The sequence below is a fragment of the Pantherophis guttatus genome, chromosome 3 (genome assembly GCF_059756535.1).
Source record: "Pantherophis guttatus breed Tessera chromosome 3, ASM5975653v1, whole genome shotgun sequence".
Lineage (NCBI taxonomy): Eukaryota > Metazoa > Chordata > Lepidosauria > Squamata > Colubridae > Pantherophis > Pantherophis guttatus.
Window position 1 is genome coordinate 188,076,941 of NC_142065.1, and position 23,258 is coordinate 188,100,198.

At 42.3% G+C, this 23,258-nt stretch overlaps 1 protein-coding gene across 1 annotated transcript; it reads right to left on the reverse strand.

Annotated features, from left to right (window-relative positions):
* Window positions 1-7,194: 7,194 nt before the first annotated feature.
* On the reverse strand, window positions 7,195-22,349 carry TP53INP1 (tumor protein p53 inducible nuclear protein 1). Its single transcript, XM_034422468.3, has 4 exons — window positions 21,720-22,349; window positions 16,328-16,617; window positions 14,217-14,622; window positions 7,195-12,581 (listed from the first exon to the last, which is right to left on the reverse strand). The coding sequence occupies exons 2-4, from the start codon at window positions 16,440-16,442 to the stop codon at window positions 12,329-12,331; spliced, it is 774 nt and encodes a 257-aa protein (XP_034278359.1). The 5' UTR covers window positions 16,443-16,617; window positions 21,720-22,349; the 3' UTR covers window positions 7,195-12,328.
* Between the last annotated feature and the right edge of the window lie 909 nt (window positions 22,350-23,258).

The window sequence follows — 23,258 nt, forward strand, 5'->3', positions numbered from 1 at the left end:
TTAGTCTGGGGCTGCTGTTCCCCCTTTGCAGGTGAAGGGAAGGAAGATTTTGAAAGCCGCTCCTCAAAACCGGGGCCAGCGTGACAGTGGTGGGGGTGTCTTTTTTCCTGCACCCGCTCGGCGCGCTTCGCAGAAAGAAAGCTCTGCTCCAGGCTGCTTTATTCTCCCCCACCCACAAAACCCCCCCCGGCGATTGCGCAATAGCGCGCCGCTCAGTCCCTGCCGGCGGTCCTCCCTTCCCCTTCCAGTCCCGCCAAATGTGCTTTCGCTGACATCACCGCTCCGAGCGGCCTCCCTGCAAGGCTGACCACTTTTCGGCTCGCCAGGGGCGGCGTGGTGGTGCCGCCAGCTCGGTAGCTCCGAGAGCATCTGTCTCTCCCTGGAAATGCCGGGTGAGATGCCAGGTTTGATACCCGGGGGATTTAGCCCACAAGGGATAAAACGAAGCCCCTTGTCCGAGGTAAAGCCCGTGCGCTCTTTTCCCAAGCTCTTTCCCACGTGCGAGATATAAAGGTCCCCCGCCAAGCCCAATCCGCTTTAAGACCATCGGGCGCAGCAGCAGCTCGGGGAGCCCGCGGAACCCGACGCTCCCCGAGTTTCAGCCGGCCCCGCTGGTTTGTTTGGCGCTTTGTCGCCGCCCCTGGGCGGAGTCAAGCGGCGCGCCTCAGCCAATGAGAAGGGAGAGAATCTCGGCAACGTGGAGTTGTCAGCAAAATGTAAACAACAAGCCGGTTTGAAGGGCGAGTTGGGGAAAAGGAAGCGCCGCTCTGCCTTCACCGCGGGGACTGCAGCCGTGGCTTCTCTAAACGGGAAAGGAGGTTGCAGTATTTCTTCGGAGGAAGCATTGCAAAACTTAAAAGTCTGTAGAGATTCTCAGTCATCCGGGTCATGGTTCTTTCTGAAGCGAAACGTCTTCAAAAGAGAAGAAAAGAAAAACCCAAGGAAGTCCAGTTGTCTCCTGAAAAAGCATCTTTGGGACAACTTGATCTGGATGACTGAGAATCTCTACAGACTTTTAGCTATACAATTTGGGATGGACGCCCTTTGAATGGTGTGGGAGAGTAGGAATGGATTTCCAGAGGAAAAACTGTAGACTACAGGTACCAGGAGCACTACTCGGGTGATCCTGAGGACACAGATAAACCTCCAAGTGCTTCTAAAAGGATGCAAATGATACAAGGAATATAAATCCTTCCATTCCCCGCTATCCTGTCAGAGTTGAAGAAGCTTCTTGGATGAGAAGCAAAACATCTTCAAGAGAAAAAACAAGTCCAGTTGCCTCCTGAAAAGGCACTGTTGGGTCATTGCAAAATTTTGTACTTTTTGTTGGGAATAAGCTCCATTAAACCTGCCGGGTTGGCTATACAGAAGCACAGAGCAGCATTTGGCTTTAAGGAAGAATTAGAGTGGCATTGATTTCCTTTTCCTTTTTCCTTTCCTTTCCTTTGTCAGATTTATATGCCGCCCTTCTCCGGAGACTCAGGGTGGCTTACAATGCGTTAAACAATAGCCTTCATACTTTTGTATATTTATACAAAGTCAGCTTATTGCTCCCACAACTGGGTCCTCATTTAACCTACCTTAGAAAGGATGGAAGGCTGAGTCAACCTTGAGCCTGGTAAAATTCGAACCTGCAGTAATTGCAGGCAGCTGTTAATAACAGGGTGCTTTAAACCACTGTACTACCAAGGCTCTTTTGCACTTCTTGCAAAAGGAAATTTGCAATTTCCTTGCAATTTTCTTCCGATAAAGAATTCCTCCAGAAGAGTTCAACTTTGGAATTTATCTCTTAATGACTTGAAAAGCCAAGTGTCTTAATTTTTCTTTGCAAACACCCTTTGGAGTGCTGCTAGTCCATTCTGTTCTCCTGGCAGATGCTCATTGCTCCTTCAGCCCAAGTGATGGTGAGCCTTGGCTCTGTTTCTAAGGTCCACTCTGACTACCACACTGCTCCAGAACAGTATGAGAAATTGAAGGGAGACAGAATCTCCATTGCCTCAGAGCTGTTTCGTTTATTCCATCTGAAGAGGAACATATTGACTTTGATGTTGAACTGTAAGAAAGTGTATAATCAGAACCTATTTAGACCTTAACACATGGCTGACCCACATGAACTACTCTTTGGGGAGACGTTTGCTTGTGTGAATAGTATATTAACACAGGAAGGGGTATTCTAGAGGTTAATAACCATTGTTGTTGTTAGTTGTGAAGTCGTGTCCCACCAATCGCTACCCCATGAACAATGTTCCTCCAGGCCTTTCTGTCCTCTACCATCCTCTGGAGTCCATTTAAGCTCACGCCGACTGCTTCAGTGACTCCATCCAGCCACCTCATTCTCTGCCATCCCCTTCTTCTTTTGCCCTCAATCTTTCCTGGCATTTGGCTCTTCTCCAGTGAGTCCTTCCTTCTCATTAGGTGGCCAAAGTATTTGAGTTTCACCTTCAGGACCTGGCCTTCTAAAGAGCAGTCAGGGTTGATCTCCTCTAGGACTGACCAGTTTGATCACCTTGCAGGCCAAGGGACTCGCAGGAGTCTTCTCCAGCATCATTGTTCAAAGGCCTCAATTCTTTGGTGCTCAGCCTTCCTTATGGTCCAACTTTCACAACCATACATTGCAACTGGGAAAACCATAGCCTTGACTATACACACTTTTGTTGGCAGGGTGATGTCTCTGCTTTTTAGAATATAATAACCATTATAAAACCTGAAATGGATGACACCTAGAATGGATGAGCCATCATGTTAATCATCTCAATAAAAATATGCCTAAAATAAAGATAAACGCATCAAAGGGAGCCTACTGCTTAATTTAAGTCAGTTGCCAAGTGTCTGAATTTTGATCACATATCTGGGGATACTGCAATGGTCGTAAGTGTGAGAATCACAAGTCACATTTTTCAGTGCCTTTGTAACTTTGAACTGTCACTAAATGAACTATTGTAAATCGAGGACTACCTGTATTCTATTTTAATTTTGTGTGTGTGTGTATCAATCAAGATGTAATCTGGGTATGACTGAATTGATAGAAAGTACAGGTGAAACTCGAAAAATTAGAATATCGTGCAAAAGTTCATTTATTTCAGTAATGCAACTTAAAAGGTGAAATTAATATATGAGATAGACTCATTACATGCAAAGCGAGATAGTTCAAGCCTTGATTTGTCATAATTTTGATGATTATGGCTTACAGCTCATGAAAACCCCAAATTCACAATCTCAGAAAATTAGAATATTACAGGAAATCAATAAAACAAGGATTGTACGTAGAACAATATTGGACCTCTGAAAAGTATAAGCATGCATATGTACTCAGTACTTGGTTTGGGCCCCTTTTGCATCAATTACTGCCTCAATGTGGTGTGGCATGGATGCTATCAACCTGTGGCACTGCTGAGGTGTTATGGAAGACCAGGATGCTTCAATAGCAGCCTTCAGCTCTTCTGCATTGTTCGGTCTCATGTCTCTCATCTTTCTCTTGGCAATGCCCCATAGATTCTCTATGGGGTTCAGGTCAGGCGAGTTTGCTGGCCAATCAAGCAGAGTAATCCCATGGTCATTGAACCAGGTTTTGGTACTTTTAGCAATGTGGGCAGGTGCAAAGTCCTGCTGGAAAATGAAGTCAGCATCCCCATAAAGCTCGTCTGCAGAAGGAAGCATGAAGTGCTTCAAAATCTCCTGGTAGATGGTTGCGTTGACCCTGGACTTAATGAAGCACAGTGGACCAACACCAGCAGATGACATGGCTCCCCAAATCAACAGACTATGAAAACTTCACACTGGACTTCAAGCATCTTGCAGTGTGTGCCTCTCCATTTTTCCTCCAGATTCTGGGTCCTTGGTTTCCAAATGAGATGCAAAAGTTGCTCTCATCAGAAAAGAGGACTTTGGACCACTGAGCAACAGACCAGTTCTTTTTTTCTTTAGCCCAGGTAAGATGCTTCTGACGTTGTTTGTTGTTCAGGAATGGCTTGACAAGAGGAATACGACATTCGAAGCCCATGTCCAGGATCCATCTGTGTGTGGTGGCTCTTGATGCACTGACTCCAGCCTCAGTCCACTCCTTGTGAAAGTCCCCAACACTTTTGAATGGCCTTTTCCTGACAATCCTCTCCAGACTGCTGTCATCCCTGCTGCTTGTGCACCTTTTTCTTCCACACTTTTCCCTTCCACATAACTTTCTATTAATGTACTTTGATACAGCACTTTGGGAACATCTAATTTATTTTCCAATTATCTTTTGAGGTTTTCCCTCCAGGAAAGGTGGAGGGTGTCAATGATGGTTTTCTGCACAACTGTCAGGCCAGCAGTCTTTCCCATGATTGTGACTCCTATTGAACCAGACTGAGAGACCATTTAAAGGCTCAGGAACCCTTTGCAGGTATTATGACTTAATTAGCTGATTAGAGTGGGACACTTTGAGCCTAGAATATTGAACCTTTTCACAATATTCTAATTTTCTGAGATTGTGAATTTGGGGTTTTCATGAGCTGTAAGCCATAATCATCAAAAGTATGACAAATCAAGGCTTGAACTATCTCGCTTTGCATGTAATGAGTCTATCTCATATAGTAGTTTCACCTTTTAAGTTGCATTACTGAAATAAATGAACTTTTGCACGGTATTCTAATTTGAGTTTCACCTGTATAGTCCTTTATTAGCATAAAGATGAAATGTTTATTGCTTATGTTAGCTGATATAGAGGGTGTAAAATCATTTTAACAGTGGTCCAATAAATCCTTTCATCAGATATATATTCAGTTTCAATCCAAAGATATTTGTTTGAGAGAGATGCCAAATTAACTCTTGGTAAATGGTAAATTCTCTCTTCTGTGCAGTTCTATTTTGCAGATGGATATCATCTGTGTCTTTCATTTTCTTGTTATTTTTGTACTTTCTAATTGCTGGCAGTTTACTCCCACCCTTGTTCAATATTTTTTTTTAGATAGTCAGCTGTCTAACATTATGGCAGCACATCTTCAGTTCCAGTACAATATAAGCATATGACTGATCTGTCAAACTAACAATTACACTTACATGCTTTTTAAAAACATCAGAGTAGGACTTTCATGCATATTTTTCTTGCAATCTACTCCATTGCATAAATATGCCTTCCAGTCATACATGGAAGCAAAATCCCAAAAGTAAAAGTGATCAAAGCCTGCAACAGCTAGACAAAAAGCACTGTCACATTTAAAGTCTAATTGATTAACACTAGGATGACAAAAGAACTTCAAAGTGGAAATTGCATTGCAGAACCAGTTGAAACAGTCGGAGGCTGTTGTCTCCTTGGCAAAAAACAGTGTAGCATTGGTTGACTTATGTTGCTAGCACTCATACCTCCAGTGCCCAGGCCATTTAGCAGTAAGGGCCTTCCAGGGGCTGCCTGGGTCATGCAACTTGTTACCTACAATTCAACATCGGAATCGGCTAGCACTTGTAGCAGAGAAATGAGGTCTAATGGTATACTACTGAAGGCCAGTCTCTTGACTTGACCCAGATGCTGAAGAATTCATCTGATTGTATGATGTACATCTGCTTGGTGGCAATGGTGGAAGGTCCACTGAGCTTCTGTGAGCTAAAGAAAATGTGAGGAAAGAAAAATAAAGTGCCAAAGGGAAAGGTGGTAAAATGGATGTGGTGAAGATCTGAGACTGAAGAAGTCTTTGAGGGAGCTGACCAATAGATACATTCTCAGGGCAAAGGCAGGGCTTGAAACTGGCAGATATCTCCTTCCACTAGAAGTGGTATAAAAAAGGTTCTCCAATCTTGCAATTACAAGAACATGTCTTTGAAATCATCAGGAGTCAAAGGAAAATGTATCTTAAACTCAATTTCAAATATTTTGGTGGGGGGAAAATAGGATGGCAGTAATATGTTTCTGTTTTTCATAGCTAAAATGTCAATTTATCTATGTAGATATATGTTGCATTAATGCTATTAGTGAGAGCATACACCAGATTTCTATGCAGGTACCTTTGGAGCAGGCGTGTCCCTAATTTTAAAAAAATCTGGGAGCATTTTAAGTAAGTTCTTTAATCAGTTAAGTTAGTGCCATTCTAGTACTTGTCTCTTGATTCCATCAACTGAGTCTTTCTCAACAGTTGCATTGCATTTTATATTTAACAAGAAGCCTTATCTGAAAAGTATTCCAGAAAAAGCTGTAGTTCTATGCTACATGAGCCTCGGTGATCAAATAATGTGTAACCAAGGGTCTGCACTTGTAAATTATCTCAAAATATCCCTTTGGCAATAGCCCTGTATAAGTTAACAAGGAATTGCCATTCTCTAGGCAGCCGTTTCAGAAACATCAACATATCTGCCTTATTTTTGAAAGTGACCTGTCCTGCATCTCATCTCCCAAGGCCCCATTATAGCAATATGATGGCTTGCTTACAAAAAGCAGCCCAAGTGCAGAATTGCCAATACACTGCAATTTTAAAGACATTGGAAATTTGCCTTGATGGTGAGCCTAGAAGCAAGAGAAAAGATTAAACCATTTAGGGCAAATTTTGATTAGCTGGCAGTTCTCTACAAGCTTGTTCGACCCACGAATGGGTAAACGTGCCTGTATCTAAAGTTTCTCTGTGTTCAAGTAGATACAAAATAATTTTTATAAAATATTTATAAATTTGATGGATTTGAAACCAGATTCAGAAGAGATGGGAAACAAAAAGACTAAAAAATCTCAAATAGCTGAAGTCAGACCACTGGTCCACCTATTGTAGTTCAGTGGTATTTGCTATCATTGCTGTCTGTCTTGGGGTTCAGACTTTTCTAGCCCTACAAAGAATTGTAGAGATGAATCTTTCAAAGAACTGTTCTACAATTACATTTTCCTTATCTATTGCAATTTGTATTGGGATTCTCCTTAGACATAAAAGGTATTTAATCAGAGACCACAGTTGGTAGTTATCCTGGGAGATCATTTGGTACCTCACACTTCTCAGCAGAACCACTAAAGGAGGATTTTTCCATTCTGATGCAACTATTGAAATCAACAAAAAGGTAGCAAGCTTTAGTGTTTTGCAAATTGGGCTAAATCTAGAGATCAAAATGTCTAAAATGTGATGAGTAACCTATGCCTGCTCCACTCTCAGATATTATCCTCACAGCATTCCAGTAAATCTCTCTCTCTCTCTTACACACACACACAAAGAACTGATTAATATAGAGCAAACATTGGATTCTGGAAACTCTTTTATCAATTGGCCTTTTTATTGACTGTTTCTCCAGAGCACATTATGAAACAAAATACTTAAGGTATATAGATGGATTACTATGATTCATTTCCCTTTTTTTTCCTGGAGACCCTTAAAACCCTTTTATTTGACCTGTTAGATTGCTAGCCTACAACGCAGTGCGAATGTGAAAATATCTGTGCCTCTATCACAACTGAAAGAGTGGTAATGTGATGAATTCACAGAAGAAATTGCCCTAGAACCATGGAATCCATGGTTTGGATTCCTTTAGGCCACAATGTAGACCAGCATTGTGACCATCATTGTGACCAAATGATGCTGTTGCCCAAAATATAACACACACAAGGAATAGATGGGAGAGTAACTGATCTGAAACAAGGCTTTCATTACAAAATTCCTGGTCTAGCTATTCTTTGAGTGTAATAGAAAGCAACAATTCACATTGATAATGTGTCCAAATTCAGTCAGGCCAATATATTACCGTTAATATATCAATAAAAAAACAGCCTATAAAGACAGCTCAAAAGATACCAATTTCTCCAGGTAAGACTGAGTGATTCGTACATGTTAAACTGCCCAATGGATTTAGTTTATCGGATATGCCAAACCAAACTGTAGTATTGACAAACACACTGGTATCCAACTTTTCTTTAGGCAGCAATCCAAGACATCTTCCTGACAGGCCAGCAAATACAGGGGAGGTTCCGTTAATGTAACATCACATGATAGGACATGGCCAAAAGTTCCTGGACCATTTGTTGGTGGATTAAGTGGTTTGGATGCGTTTAAGCAAGTGTACAGCCACTGTGAGATAAATGCTTCAATGCCATTGTATTGTTTAGCAAAAAACCTAGCCACCAAAATTCAGCAGCTAGGCATAAAACAGACCCCAAATGAGGCATGGTAGACATATGGCCAGAGACTGCTTACTCCTGGCCAGCACAGTACTGTGTGTAGACATAATCATAAAGTAGCTGCTTTTGGGTAAGTCTATATACCGTACTATGTGTCCTGAGCCTAATAAATTGGGACAGCGTGGAAAATTTCTACTAACCACTCTAGTTTTCTAAATATAGGAATGTTATCTTTTAGCGCATACACATTGAAATATGGAATCACTTGGCAAAAACATTTCTTCTTCATAGGAATAGATCATTGTAAAAATGAGAAATGAGTCCCATGCATTTTCAAAATGAATGGAAAAATAATCAAATTAAACCCAATTAATTTTCATTTGTCATTCATTTTTAGTTAGATTCCTATTCTGGACCACGGTTAATTGCTCAAGTGGAGATACAAGTATGGGAAGAAATAAACTATCCAGTGAAACTGAAAACTAAACAGGCTAGAAATCTATCAAACTTGAGCAACTGGTTGAGTTTGAACAACTTTTTAATGGCTTGTTAACCCAGCCACCACCACCCCTTTTAATCCATCTGAAGAGTGACAGGTCTGATGTCCTTTTTTTAGAAGGGCCTATTTTACAGCATTTTGCGCTCTTTCACCAATACCAGTATAAAGGCAATACAGTATGGTTGGTAAATGAATAATGAGAAGAAAAATGGTTAAGTTTTAAATGAATGGAAAATCAAAAAAGTTTTAAGCGTCAGAATTGTATGAGAAAAATATGCTTCCTTGCTCACCCACAGCAGTCAAATGGTTTTTATCAAGCAACATGTCATTGGTGAAGATCAGAACTGCAGATTATGATTGAGCAGAAAGATAAGCAACGTTATGGCCTCCTTATGGGTCAACTCAGACTTCAACAGTCCTCAGCTCCAGCCAACATGATCAAGGGCCAAAGACAGCTATGAATCTGAAATCTAACTTGTTGCTTCTGAAGATGTCCCATTGCTCCCTGCTGTAGGCAAATCAATGAAGGAAATGGTACTATATCAAAGCCAACTGACATTAGACAACAGGATTTCATAACATATTGCAATTTTCATAACATACTGTATTGCATATTTCCTTTTCATTCCAGAACAAGAACTTGGTATAGAAACCATTTAAGCTCTGGTCATTTTGAGATGTTAAGTACTGTAACCTGTATATGGTATCAACAGGATGGCCAAACCTTGCTTACCAACAGTTCTGCCACAGGCACAAGGAAAATGGCTCCACAAACAAGCTGCCATTGAGAATGCATAGGCTGATATACAGTATTTATCCAAACAGAATGGGGTTTTTTTGTATCTTCAAATTCAAGTTTGGTGTGTACAAGTCATTGAAAAAGGCACAGTTTTGTTTATAATATGTATAAAAAACAGTTCCAGCAAAGTTATTGAAATACCATTCAACATAACACAAGGCCTTCATTTTTACAAGTTATTACATTTGTTGTTTGTGGAAAAAAATATACAGATATATAAAAAGTCATATTCTAGCCACAAAACACACATTGTTTGAAAAGCAACAAATTCTAATACTCTAATAGTTCCAGGCACGTAATAAAACAAGCTATATAAATATACAAGGAAAAGAGTCAGGCTTAAAGTTGTGTGTAAAAATTCCTTTCACCATAGCATTATTTCCAATGTTAAAAACTGACAAGCACATATTTCTTTTTCCCCATCACTAGCAAATTATCCAGTAAAGACAGCAACTGTACCTCTCAATTAGAAGTCCTAACTTCAAATCCTCGCTAAATCAGGAATACAGAAATAAATGTGGCCTTTATTTTAAAATTCCTAAAAGTAGACAATGAGAATCCAATAGTTTGTGTGGGGAAAAAAGATGAAGTTGGCTAAGAGTCATTTGCTGGTACAGTACGTTATTTCACTTAATCAATTTAAAATCCAAGCCAAACTTGAAAGGGGTTCCTGAGTTTTAGGGGGGCAGGGGGAATACAGTGATGGTGCTGTGAATCTGACAGATTAAAGGTCCTGAGTGACTACTAAAACAAGGAATGCTTTAGCAGTTTTTAGAAACTTGAACAACAGTATTCAAGATTCGAATCACAGAAATTTAATAGAGGAACATCTCCTGAATCCTGGAAGCCAAATGGCAAATTCAAATATATATCCAAAAAAAATGTGGGGACAGCCAGAAAACAAACAAAAAGCTACTGAATTTTGCCATCTGTGGTTTTAAATTGCTTGTAAATTCTTTGGACTCTTCTTTTGGGATATTTAACAATTAGTGTCTGTATAAAAGCATGAATCTTTTTAGAATATCAAGGAAAAGTTAGTTAAGCTTAAGTGAGGAACACACAATTACAGTGACAAATTTGGGTTGCCTAGGAAACAACAGCCAGAGGAATTTCAGATTTCTATGTCAGCAATTATCCATATCTTTTATAGACTATAGTAGTGTGTTTAGAGAAGGCAGCTATGAATTACAGTTCCTTAAAAAAACAAATATAACTTTCATCAATCTGGTGTAGATTGAATCTACTGGACTGAAATGTGGCAGATCATGCTTATAAATCAGTTCAAAATTGGAGGTACAGCTTTTGAAAAATGCAACACCCACAGCAGGCAATCATTCAAACAAACCAGGGCAGAGAGTTATGCATTTCAGCGCTATTAACCTCAACAAGTTTCCAGAACCTTTAATTAAATGTTCTGTTGTAAAATAGTCACTAAGTAATATTACATTGTTTTGTGTAATTGACTTTAGACCAACCCACCAAGAAAAATTACTCTCTAGCTTTGTTGACAATAAGAAGGAATGTTTCATTTTATCTGCTCTTTGCCACAGGGATAATCTTTGTATTTTCATACCATTTCCTTTGTCTATGGAGATCAGGTGTAACCTGAAACCAATAAAACTCAATAGTGAATCTATACTCAATATATAGCCATCTTGGGACGGACTTCAAACTGCAAGTCTGAAACGTGAGACATCTGGCCTAATTTTAGAACTTTCTTACTTCCTCCCTTTTCCTTTTTTTTTTTTTTTTGCTTCTTGCCTGATTGAGAGTTCTAGAAAACATTGGGTTAAATTTCAATGGTCTTTAACTATTATCAAGTAATAGATTTTGGATTTTCCCCCACATGGCTTATCACTGCTTTTTATGAAAAGTTTACTCCTGTTCTTCAAAGTAGTCTTTCCCAAACTGGATACTATGTACAGTATATTGGACCACAATTCCCATCATCTAATTATACAAGCATAGGATAACTGGAACACATATTCAAAACCTGGTTCGCGCTGGTCTTCATTTGTAGATCTATTAAAAGGTAAAGGTTCCCCTCACACATATGTGCTAGTCGTTCCCGACTCTAGGGGGGCAGTGCTCATCTCCATTTCAAAGCCAAGATCCAGCGCTGTCCGAAGACGTCTCCATGGTCATGTGGCCGGCATGACTAAATGCCAAAGGTGCACGGAACGCTGTTACCTTCCCACCAAAGGTGGTCCCTATTTTTCTACTTGCATTTTTTACGTGCTTTCGAACTGCTAGGTTGGCAGAAGCTGGGACAAGTAACAGGAGCTCACCCCGTTACGCAGCATTAGGGATTCGAACCGCTGAACTGCCGACCATTCAATTGACAAGCTCAGCATCTTAGCCACTAAGCCACTGCGTCCCTTACAAAATACCTCCGTTGCACAGGAAACTGGTAAACCATACTAAACCAGAGATTTTGAAAGCTATGTAGAAAGATATTAGGTTACACATTTTTCCCTCTTCACCTTCTACTGCTACATAGAAAATAAATTCCTTATTAGGAATATAATGCCACTCAGGCCACCTGTATTTTGATGGTTATGTTAATATTTTAAAAGACAATCTTTAGTATACATAGATCATTGCAAGTGTATGGGTGACCCTGAGAAATTCTGTAACTACAAGATGGCTGAAAGAGGCCTTATAACTTGGCTGTAAATACTAATATAAAAAACAAACAAAAACATCCATACCTAATAAAATTTGTAAAGTCTGACACAAGGAGGCAGAGAGGCACAATCACACAAACATTACTACACATACTGTATATGTTTACCTGCTACAAACAAAACATTGAAAAGGCATTTTGTGACACTGAAATCAAAGTGGTTTTCAACTGAATTGTAACACTCAAGTGATTGTGTAAAAACAACTCACGAGCATCCTAAGACAGTTCTCACCTTCATTGTCTCACAATAGTTAACAAATATTATTTCTGGGGAGAAAATGCAAAACACTATCAGTAATTATACTGACGCTGGCAAGGCTGGTGAACAAAAAATCCACTGTTCTTGAGTTGCCTTGTGTAGGGATCCCTGGTGAGATTTTGGCGACGGAGACAGTTTCTGTTCAGGGATTGTCTTTCGCTGAACTCTTTTATCCTCTGGGAAGGACGAAAACTCTTGGTACTTTGTTCAAGAAAAGTTGAGTGAGCAGCAAGTGCAGCAATGTAGCATTGGACGTGTTGGCCCATTTTGCTTTGGGCTTCAGATCTAAAATGCCAAGCACAAGGATGGAACTGATAGCATTGGCTGTAGAGCAAGGACTCAGGCACATGGCAGAGAGTTTTCATAGGAAGCCACAATAATACACGACACAAATAGTAAACTAGTCAATCACATTCCAATTTGCGAATATGTGAGCCCAATCAATGCACAGGTAGTTCTTGAGTTCTGACCATAACTGAGCCATCATGGTCGTGACAGCCATAAATTGGATCGCCCACAAGACCAGCCTGATTTTATGACTTTTTTTCAACAGTTAAGCAAACCAATGGTTTGCTATGGCCTGGTTTTGCTGAAAACCAAAAGTAGCACTTAGACTTATATACCGCTTCATAGTGCTTTACAGCCCTCTCTAAGCGGTTTACAGAGTGTCAGCATATTGCTCCCAACAATCTGGGTCCTCATTTTACCCATCTCGTAAGGATGGAAGGCTGAGTCAACCTTGAGCCTGGTGAGATTCGATCTGCCAAACTGCTGGCAGCTGGTGATCAGCAGAAGTAGCCTGCAGTACTGCACTCTAACCACTGCGCCACCGCGGCTCAGTAAGTGCAATATTTGACAAAAACATCATAAAACATAGTCGCATGACTGCAGAACATTGCAAACAGCCATAAATGTAAGCTGGTTGCTGAGCGCCCAAAATGCAGTAATGTGACCGGACCCAGGGGAAGGGGGGATTGGCCATCAAAACTTTGATCCCAGTTGTAAGTAGCTCCAGGAAGGTCCATCATAACTTAGAATGGTTGCTAAGTGAGCGGTTGTAATTCAAGAACTATCTGTAGTTACTTGATGGCTCACAGCACAAGCATGTGCAGTTAATACCGTAAGTCCTCTTTAATTTAACCAAGGGCCAAAGTCTATGGAAGTCCAACCAACTAGTATCACTGAAATGCAGTGAACAGCACTTTCCCCAAAGGGATACAAAGATACTGTACTTCTTTCCCTAAAGGAAGTTGGGGAAAGCCTTTGGCCACATGGTCAACTGGCAATTTTCTATAGGAACAGGCTGGAGAAAGGGAGTGGAAGATTGAGGTGATTAACAGGGCTTCAAGTAACAGCCAATGCCTTCCTCTCTGTACAGAGGATATTGAGGAGTTCTTGATTCACATGTGTCTGTATCTTTTATCCAACCAATGCCCCTTCACTTTCCTTCTTCTTCCTCCTCCAAATGTTAACTTGTGTAGCTGTCTGAAGTCCACTCTACTGAGAAATATGAATTTCACTTAATGCATGTAAAACCATTTTGCAACGCAAGCAGTTTTGATGACAAAAAGATATTGCCAAGGGCCACACCTTAAACCTTAATAGGGGACTTGCCTCCAGTTCCTGGTATTTTCTCGTCTATTTGTCTCAATGCTCTTCTCGCTCGCTCCTGTTATCTGTTTACAAGCAAGCAATGACAAAGGCATTGATACCATACAAAGAAGCTCAAAGAAGAGGACAAATGAAGGACAGTGATGAAGGGGCAGAGTGAAGGGAGCAAGGAGAAAAGCATTCTGCCCATAGCGTCATTCACACCATTCATAATAATTTTCAATGCTGTCTTAATATAATTTTCCCAATTTTTTCACTTGGTTACTAGCACCTCTACATTTTGCCTGAATCAAAGAGTAGAGAACATACCTATGATTGCTTTCATCGTGGGACTCCACTTCCTCCTCCTCCTGTTCCTCCTCCTGTTCTTCTTTTTCATCACGATTGTTCTTGTTGAGGTTGTGACAGGTATTATGGATTGCATATACAGACATGCTGGGATGTTCAATGAGCAGATTTTCCAGTGGGCTGGTTTCTACTTTGAGAGTGGTTAAACCACCTGCTGTAAAACATGGAGGGGGAGTGATGAACCAGCTTTCTTCCATGGGGCACGAGTCTAACTGGATGAAGCAGGATTCACTGGCATCTGCCAAGCAGTCCAAGGAATCAGGCAGACAAGAAAAGATGGGCGAGTGGTCATCAGGAGATGGTTTGCAGATGTCATCCTCTTCCTCCTCCTCGTCTTCATCAACCGTAGAGAAGTTTGAACAGGAATCTATCAGGAATTACAACAGAGAAATAAAAGAGCTGATCAAAGTAGCTGGAGATTGGATATTCTAGAGCAGGGGTGTCAAATTTAAGGCCCGTGAGATGCTTAGATCTGGCCCACAGGGCCACCCTGGAAACAGCAAAGAACCGGCCAGCAGTGCTTCTGCCAGTGAAAACAGCTCCATTTTTGCTAGCAGAGGGTTGCATGAGGCTGTCATAGCCAAAAATGGAGCTTGCAAGGGCTGCAGACAACCCTCCCAAGCTCCGTTTCTGCTGGCAGAGGGTTGCAGGAAGCCGTTGCAGCCGAAAATGGAGATTGGGAACCAGTTTTCACTGGCATTGCACTCAGACCACCACAGGTGCCCCCACATGAGTGATGTCGAGCTGCCCCCCCCAGGCCCCCCAAGGTCAAACACAACCCTGATGTGGCCCTCAATGAAATTGAGTTTGACACCCCTGTTCTAGAGTTAGCTTTCTAGTAGCCAGGGACCCCTAGATAAATTGACAACATATATTTTGTTGACAACTTGGTTGACAACTATTGGTTGACAACTATTATTGACAACAAAGAGCCAAGGTGGTGCAGTGGTTATAGTGCAGTACTGCAGCTACTTCAGCTGATTGCTAGTTCAGCAGATCAGCGGATCAAATCTCACCGGTTCAAGGTTGACTCAGCCTTCCATCCTTCCGAGATGGGTAAAATGAGGACCCAGATTGTTAGGGGGCAATATGCTATTTAGTATATTGTCTTTGGTGTAAGCCGCTCAGAGTCCTTGGAGAGTGGGCAGCATAGAAATATGACAAATAAATAAATAAATAAATAAATAAATCTCAACTCATATAGAGGGCCTAGTTATGGAAGATTAATTTATAGGAACGACATATAAATTGTTTACAGAATTTATATATAGCTTTTGAACATCAAAAATAATCAAGCAGTTCATGTTAAGTACTATATATAATACTCTGTTTCCCCCAAAATAATACATCCCCTGATAACAAGCCCAATCGGGCTTTTGAATGCATGGTAATAAGGCCAAGCACCTATTTCAGGGTTCAAAAAAATATAAGACAGAGTCTTATTTTCGGGGAAACACCGTACATTCCATCAAATTAAAAAATAATACCCAAAGACTAAAATGGCAATTAATTAATACCTATATCTTACATTTTATATGTATGTATGTAGATACAGAAAAGCAGGAATCATACTTAGTTTCAATATTTATAGGACTGAAAATTCCATTTCCTGTAGCTGAGGAAGGCACATAGTATCTCCTACTATGGATAAGAAGGATTTTCACACCAATGTAAACATTTGAACCAAAAGCATGCAATACCCAACTCCAAGCTGTCCCTTTATCCTTATCAACTTCAGCCAACATGACCTCTAGGATTGCTTTGGCCTTGCTGCCTATCAATCTGCTACCAAGTTGGAGAAAGTAGCCCTTGAGAATTTATCCTTTTGTTCAACAATAACTGAGCAAACTGGAACAGGGACAAGAAAGAATGAGGAATGGCCAGTCTCTGTTATAATCAATTGTTGAAGCACAATGAAATTATGTTAATAATCTGAAAAGGTGGGCTAAACAGCTTGCAGTTATATTATTTTCTTCCTCACACCATGTTTTGCCCAATATATTGCCTGCATATAAAGAACTTTTTGGTTTAAAATCTCCCATTTAGATAATTCTGTTTAAAAGAAATCTTACCGATAAAGTCTACCAGAATCCACTCTTCTTCTTCTTCTTTCTCACTGAACTCTGGTTCTTCACTGGGCAAATTACTGAGTTCTCCCACAAACATATTATTCAGCCTCTGGAACATTACTAAGACGAAACAAGACTCTGGCTATCACTTGTTTGCGCCCACAAGATGAGGTACCGCTCCACAGCGTACCAAAGTTTAAGGGTGCAGGTAGAAGATTAAAGTGCATAAAAACTTTATCAGCTGAGGCACTGGATGCAGAGAGGCATGATTTGTAAACAGTTGCTACAAAAACCTGCAGAGGAGACAATATAAAAAGCATAATTTTAATGCTCTATGCAAGCACAAAACACATCATGCATCTGCATTCAATTAAACCTACTTGAGCATACCTGACTGATACATGCTTACCTCAAGGTTACAATGTGTGTTTGTACAACCAATACACACACACACACACACACACACACACATCCTTGACCTACCTGAAAATGGCAAATCTCACCCTAGTTTTAAATACACCATTGTTCATGATAGTGTTGTATATGTTGTGTTTACCATGGCATGGTATAACCAGGCAAGCCTGCTGAAGAATTCTGAGAGTTAAAACCAGGATACCAGTTTGGAAGCTGCCTCGGACTCAAGAAAGTTCCCTGGATCAGTTTGGTGCTTTTTAGAGTTTTCATAAAATTAAAAACCAGAGAAGTCTGCCACCTGTGGTGCTATGAGATTTCCACAGGGCACTGTAGAAAAGGAGACTTCTCCTTTTGCCATCAGCAATGTATTAATGTTGTCAGATATTTCCTTTCCCATGTTGGCCGCCTTGCATATTGTATTCCCCCCGTCTGGCTGCCTCCAAATATGGTCATTTCCCAGAATTCTCAGCAGTAGCTACCCTGGCTGAGGAATCTGGATCTTGGAAGTCCATTCATCTAGATTTTAAAACACCCAGGTTGGTAATAACTATGCTAAGCATAATGAGAACTGTTTGGTATTGGCTTAGTCCAGACTCAGAGGATATTCCATGGATTGCATTCAATTTTATAGTTTTTAATGAATGCTGTGACTCTATCATTAAACTTCAGCACCAAAAATCATTAACTTTTAGCAATGTGGTTTATTACTTTATTTTCCCTTCAAGCATGCTCTCTAAAAAAAAACAAACCCAAAAATAAAAAGAGAAAATAATCAACAATCTTCCATTGATAGCTTTAAAGGCTGTGTGGACAGCCAACTAGGATTTATTAAACAAGCCAACATTAAGGTAATTATGGTTTAATACAATGTGTAAAGATATTCCTGATCTCCATTTCTTCTGACCTTACAAAACAATTTTGTGTGTGTTTTGGAATCTATTCCAAATCCTCAAACTTCATGTTTTTTTCTCTTTGATCATTTCTTTAAATATACTGCAGGGATATTTAAAGCTCCCTTTGTTTTTCAGAACACACTTTTGCTCTTTGACCATATAGCTGCTTCCAGCAGGGGGCTCAGCATTGAAAAAGATTTACGGTAAATTCTAGTGTTCTCATCCAGAAACCATTGACCCTGTTCCTTCAGTTTTCTTGCCTTGCATATCTGCAGCAGGGTAAGGCAGAGTTGCAGTAGATTTAGATTATTGGATTTAGAATTTATCCAAAGAGCAAATCAAGCATACCACATAGACATGGTTTACAGTTCAAGATTATTTAAAATAGTTATTTACATAGGAAAAAAATATAAATCTCCTTATATAGCTAAAACCAATCCAATCCAACCTTCTCTTGTCCTGAATACAAATGTAATGCTCTAAAGGAGTTTTTTTTTCCTCCATCCAAGCATCACCACTGATTAAAATCTGAGAAGTTCATGTTCGAAGTCTGAGATTGCATCAGATTACATAAATTGGATTTAGCCATGCCCACAGTGAAAATAAACAAACAGAACAGTTGCCCAATATTGGAGGCGTCTGTACAAAAATACTTTTGAAACATAAAGGGGTGGAGGTGGGTGGAAAAATGATTCTCTTCTCTCCAAAGAATCAAAATGATCTGTTGTACTGTTTCATAGGAATACATTTGTTTTAGGACAATCCAGGACACACTAAACTTTCTCTCTTTCTCTCCCTCCCTCCCTCCCTCCCTCCCTCCCTCCCTCCCTCCGTGTGTGTGTGTGTGTGTGTGTGTGTGTGTGTGTGTTTGTTTGTTTGTTTGTCTCTCCCAACTCCAGGAAGTGCTGCACTAAGACTCTTTTCTAAAGAAACAATGGAACTTCTTCCATTGGAGGAGGCCCATCTAAAGTATGCTTAGTCTTTTGAAATAATCTTATGCTTTTCATTCAAGACAGCAAATGTTATTGGTTAAAACACAATTTCAAAGGTCATTCCAACAAATAGGGATTTCCCCCACCCACCCTTATTCCAGACAGAAACAAAATAAAGAGAGCAGGAAATATACTCATCTATAAAAAACTGGAGAAGTTTCCAATGTCTATCTACCCATAAGTCTCTCAGAAACAACCCTCTGGATCAGACCTCAACCCAGCCTAGTTCAGCATTTTGTCTCTCGCAATAGTTAGCAAGTTGCCTTTAGGTGCTCATAAATTTAAAAAGGCTCTGAATAGTTTTCAAATTCAGCTTGCAGCCAGGGAAAGTGGTGTTTCAATAAGGGAACAGTTGTAAGTGTTGAACTGTGGAGTCCTTGGTGTTTTCTGAGCTGGGTTGTTTTCTTGCAGATGCTGCATTACTCAATTAGCTAACTTCCTCAGAGCACTGATGATGTTAGATGGGTAATGAAATGTCCTCAAGAAAACAACCAAGTTCAGAGAGCACCAAGGACTCCACAAAATGGGATTTGTAATACCGAATACATGGGAATGACAACCCGTCTATGCATGCATTTTAGGAATTTATTTCTTACAGTATATGACTCCCCCCCCCCACCGGAACTGCCCCTGCTCCAGTGGTGGGTTTCTACCGGTTCACCCCAGTTTGGGCAAACTGGTAGCAGCGGCGGGGGGGGGGAAGGCTCCACCCACTCACCCGGACGTTATCACGGACACTCTGCGCATGTGCAGAAACACACGTACTCGCAGTTCCAAAATGGTAGTGAAGTGAAACCCACTACTGCCCTGCTCAGATACACACACAGGCACACAGGCACACAAAGGTAATCCTCAACTTATGACCACAGTTGCGCCCAGCATTCTTCTTGCTAAGCAAAATATTTGTTGAATATTGCCCCATTTTACGGCCTTTCGTGCCAGTCGCTAAGTGAATTACTGCAGCTGCTAAATTAATCACACAGTTGTACAGTGAAAGTGACTTCTCCATTGACTTTGCTTGTCAGAAGGTCGCTAAAGGGGATCATGTGATTCTGGGACATTGCAACCGTCATAAATATGAGTCAGTTGCCAAGCATCCTAATTTTGATCACGTAACTATAGGGGGGGGGTGTACCTGAATGGTCCCTATAATGTGAAAAAACGGTCATAAATCACTTTTTTCAGTGTGGTTGTAACTTTGAACGTCACTAAATGAACTGCCGTAAGTCGAGGACTTGTGTGTGTGTGTGTGAGAGAGAGAGAGAGAGAAAGAAAAAGAGAGAGAGAGAAGGAGAACAAACGGAGGGGAAAAGAAAGGGAAGGGACTCAGGGCATCCGATTTGTTTTGTTCAATTTGTTTGGTTTGCCAGCTAACTCCTCCCTGGCAGCGGCGCCGCCTGACTGCTCCGGGGAGGGTTAGTCACACCTGAGCGCCAAGAAAGTGCCCCGAAGTAGTTAAGGAAGAACGAAAAGGCCACTTCTCGCTTCTGTTTAAACAAAACAGGATATGCAAAGGAAGAGGGCAAGCCGACGCTTCTCCAGCCCCCCTTGGGCGGGACCAAGCACTTCCCGCTCCTCCTCTTCCATCTCGCCAGGAGGCGGCGAAACGCGAAAGCAACTCCCGCGGCAGGTTGCAAACTAGGCAGAGAAAGTGAAGAACGTTAAGCTATAAAATGAGAGGATCGAGGCCCGCCGGCGCGAGGCAGAATCCCGCCGCGTTTTGCCCGGCTTCGGGAGGAACTTCAGCTGCTAACTTACTCCGAGGATCGCAACAGGCGGGTTGCTTAAAAGAGGCATCTCTAAAGCCTGGGGCTTTTCTGGGTATTCGTCCCGGAGCCCTCGCTGAATGGGAGAGAGAGAGAGAGAGAAAAGGAAGTCCTTTCCCAGCCTGCCAGCCTTGGCGCAGGCGCCCCTAATTCAGTTTGGATTGAAACCACGTTTTTTTTAAAAAAAAAATTTCCTCCCTTCGGTTATTATTTCAAAGTTTTATAGCCGCAGCCAACCAATTTTTTTGCAGCCCACAAGCAAAAATTCCAACTCCGAAAGTGGAACCTGGATAAGCAAATCGCCGATCCATTTTTCTTTGGGGGGAGAAAAGCAGGATTTAACGCTGGGCATACACTAAATGCAGAATAAAGCACGTTGGAATCGCTCTCCCAAGCGAACCTGCGCGCGTTTGCTCAACGGCAAGTCCCCCCTCACATCAAGCATCTCAACTCGTCTAATTCAGAGTTGTAGCCCCCTCCCCGCCCCCATTTAAAATGCCACTCGAGACCACGCAGAGTTAAGAGCAAAAGTTTAAAAACTTTAGCGAGATCAGGTAGGGACTTCCCTCTCCCCCCCCCGAATCTAAATGGTCATCCTTAAAAGGGTCTCGGGGAGCCCCACGGAAATCACCGGGGGGATCGGGAGGAAGGCGGTCGAATAGCGGACTGCGTTTGAACAGCCGTCTGAATCGCGTCTCTCCGGGTGTGCACTGACCGACAGACAGACCGACCGACCTGCCTGCCTGCCTGCCTGCCTCCCTGCCTGGCGTCTTCCCTCCCGAGGAAACGCGAGCTGAGTCGGCGAGCTCCAAGAGACCTACGCCACAAGTGGTTGCGCTGAGAGCCGCGCTAGCTAAGCTCATCGAGCCCGGGGCGAAGCCGCCAAGTGGGTTTCTCTCAGGACGCGGCTTTTGAAAGGAGAAAAGCGGAGAGGGGTTTGAGGGAAATAGAAGAGGAACTACTTTTATTGCGGCGCTACTTCTTCGCCTCGCCACCGGTCCGCTTGTTTACAGCTTTGCAGAAGGCGTGGGGTGGGGGGCGGGGAGGGAGTGCTGGTGGCGGTGGAGAGACCGACTCCTTCCTTGTCCACGGAAGGATGGAAGTCGACCAGCCCGCCCCACCTAAAGGCGGCAGCGGCGGCGATGAGAATCCCCCATCGCCTCGCTCCCGGTTCGGATCTTTAAATAAGCTTCCGGGCGCGACCAATCCGTCCAGGAGGAACATGCCCGGGCGGATCGCGCGCCCTTCGCGCCAGGCACATCGGGGAAAGTCTCTTTGGCCACCCCACTCACCCCGGTGCAAAAAGGGCTGCCGCGGCGGCATCACTCACCGTCCTGGGAACGCCGGGGCAGAACGAAGCTGGACGGCGGCTACTGAGGTAGGTGGCAGGGCGGCGGTCCCCTCAGTTCCTTCGAGGCTCCCTGTTGCGTCGGCCCGTCTCGGCTCCCGGCTGAGTCTTTTGTTGTTATAGAATCCAGCGAACAGCTGATCGGCAGGGGCCGTCCCTGGCCCCGCCCCGGCTCCCCCCACTTTCCCATCCCATCCTATGCTGTGTGTATCTCTCTCTCTCTCTCTCTGCGTGTGAGAAAGCGGGGGGTGGGTGGGGGGGGGGAGAGAGAGGGATGGACGGCGGCTTCGGCTGCGCACCAATGTGAGCCTCGCGGTGTTCGGGGCCGCGCCGAGACAGGCTGTCACTAACGCACGTGATCTGGCCCTTCGCTGCCGAATCGAAGCAAGTTCCGAGAGGTTTGCAAAGCCCCAACAACAAAAGGAGTTGAGGACGAAGTAGGGAGAAGTTGAGGGAGGTAGAAGGAAGAGGACAATTTGGGAGGAATGGGGAGGGAGAGAGAGGGACAAAGGGATGAAAGGTGGACGAGAAGGAAGAAGCGACGGCCGGGTGGAAAAATACAGCATAAGAGAAGAAAGGGAGGGAGAGGGGAAAAAAAAAAAAGGACTGAGTGATAGGCTGGAAATATTCCAGCTGTTCTGAGGTTGAGTAAACATCTGGGCATGGAGAAGCTTTTCTCAATGTAGATCTTAAGTTTTTTAATCTCCTCAATTCTCAGGCTCTCCCACACAGAACAACGTTTATCTCCTCAGTTCTCACAGGATATCTCTGGATTTAGCCACCAGCTGGGAATAAGGAAATGCTGGTCTTGGTTTAAGAAGGTGCCAATATTTCAGAGTTTTGTTTTTTTTTTAATTTGATTTATATGCCGCCCTTCTCCGGAGACTCAGGGCGGCTTACAATGCGTTAAGCAATAGCCTTCATTCTTTTGTATATTTTATACAAAGTCAGCTTATTGCCCCCACAAACCGGGTCCTCATTTCACCTACCTTAGAAAGGATGGAAGGCTGAGTCAACCTTGAGCCTTGGAGAGATTCGAACCAGCAGAAATTGCAGGCAGCTGTGTTAATAACAGGGTGCATTAAACCACTGTACTATCAAGGCTCTGAGAGTTGGGGTGGGGAGTATTTTATTTATTTTTATTTATTTTATTGAATTTGTATACCGCCCTGTATATCCCACCTGTATATCCCCCATTCATGAGAAATCCATACACTGTTTTTATAGTTGCAAGCAACACGATTCCTGTCCATATTAGAGACTTGCTTACATATATATCACTTGTTTCTCAACCTCAGCACCTTTTAAAATGTGTGCACTTCACTTCCCAGAATTCAACAGCTAGCTTTTAAGATAATTATGGACTTCAACTCCCAGAATCCTCCAGCCAACATACTTGCTAGGGAATTCTGGGAATTGAAGTCTACACATAAAGTGCTGAGGTTGAGAAACACTGATTTAAATCACTAACCGTCTATGTAAGTTGGCTTTAAAGAGTTTGGAAGCAAACTAGGAAATAAA

What these genes read in the sequence shown, in the direction of transcription:
- TP53INP1 (XM_034422468.3), bottom strand. Translation starts at nt 16,442, where the DNA reads ATGTTCCAGAGGCTGAATAATATGTTTGTGGGAGAACTCAGTAATTTG. An exon ending in GATTCTGGTAGACTTTATCG is followed by an intron (nt 14,623 to 16,327) that starts GTAAGATTTCTT and finishes AATTCCTGATAG; the next exon opens with ATTCCTGTTCAAACTTCTCT. An exon ending in CACGATGAAAGCAATCATAG is followed by an intron (nt 12,582 to 14,216) that starts GTATGTTCTCTA and finishes TTGGCATTTTAG; the next exon opens with ATCTGAAGCCCAAAGCAAAA.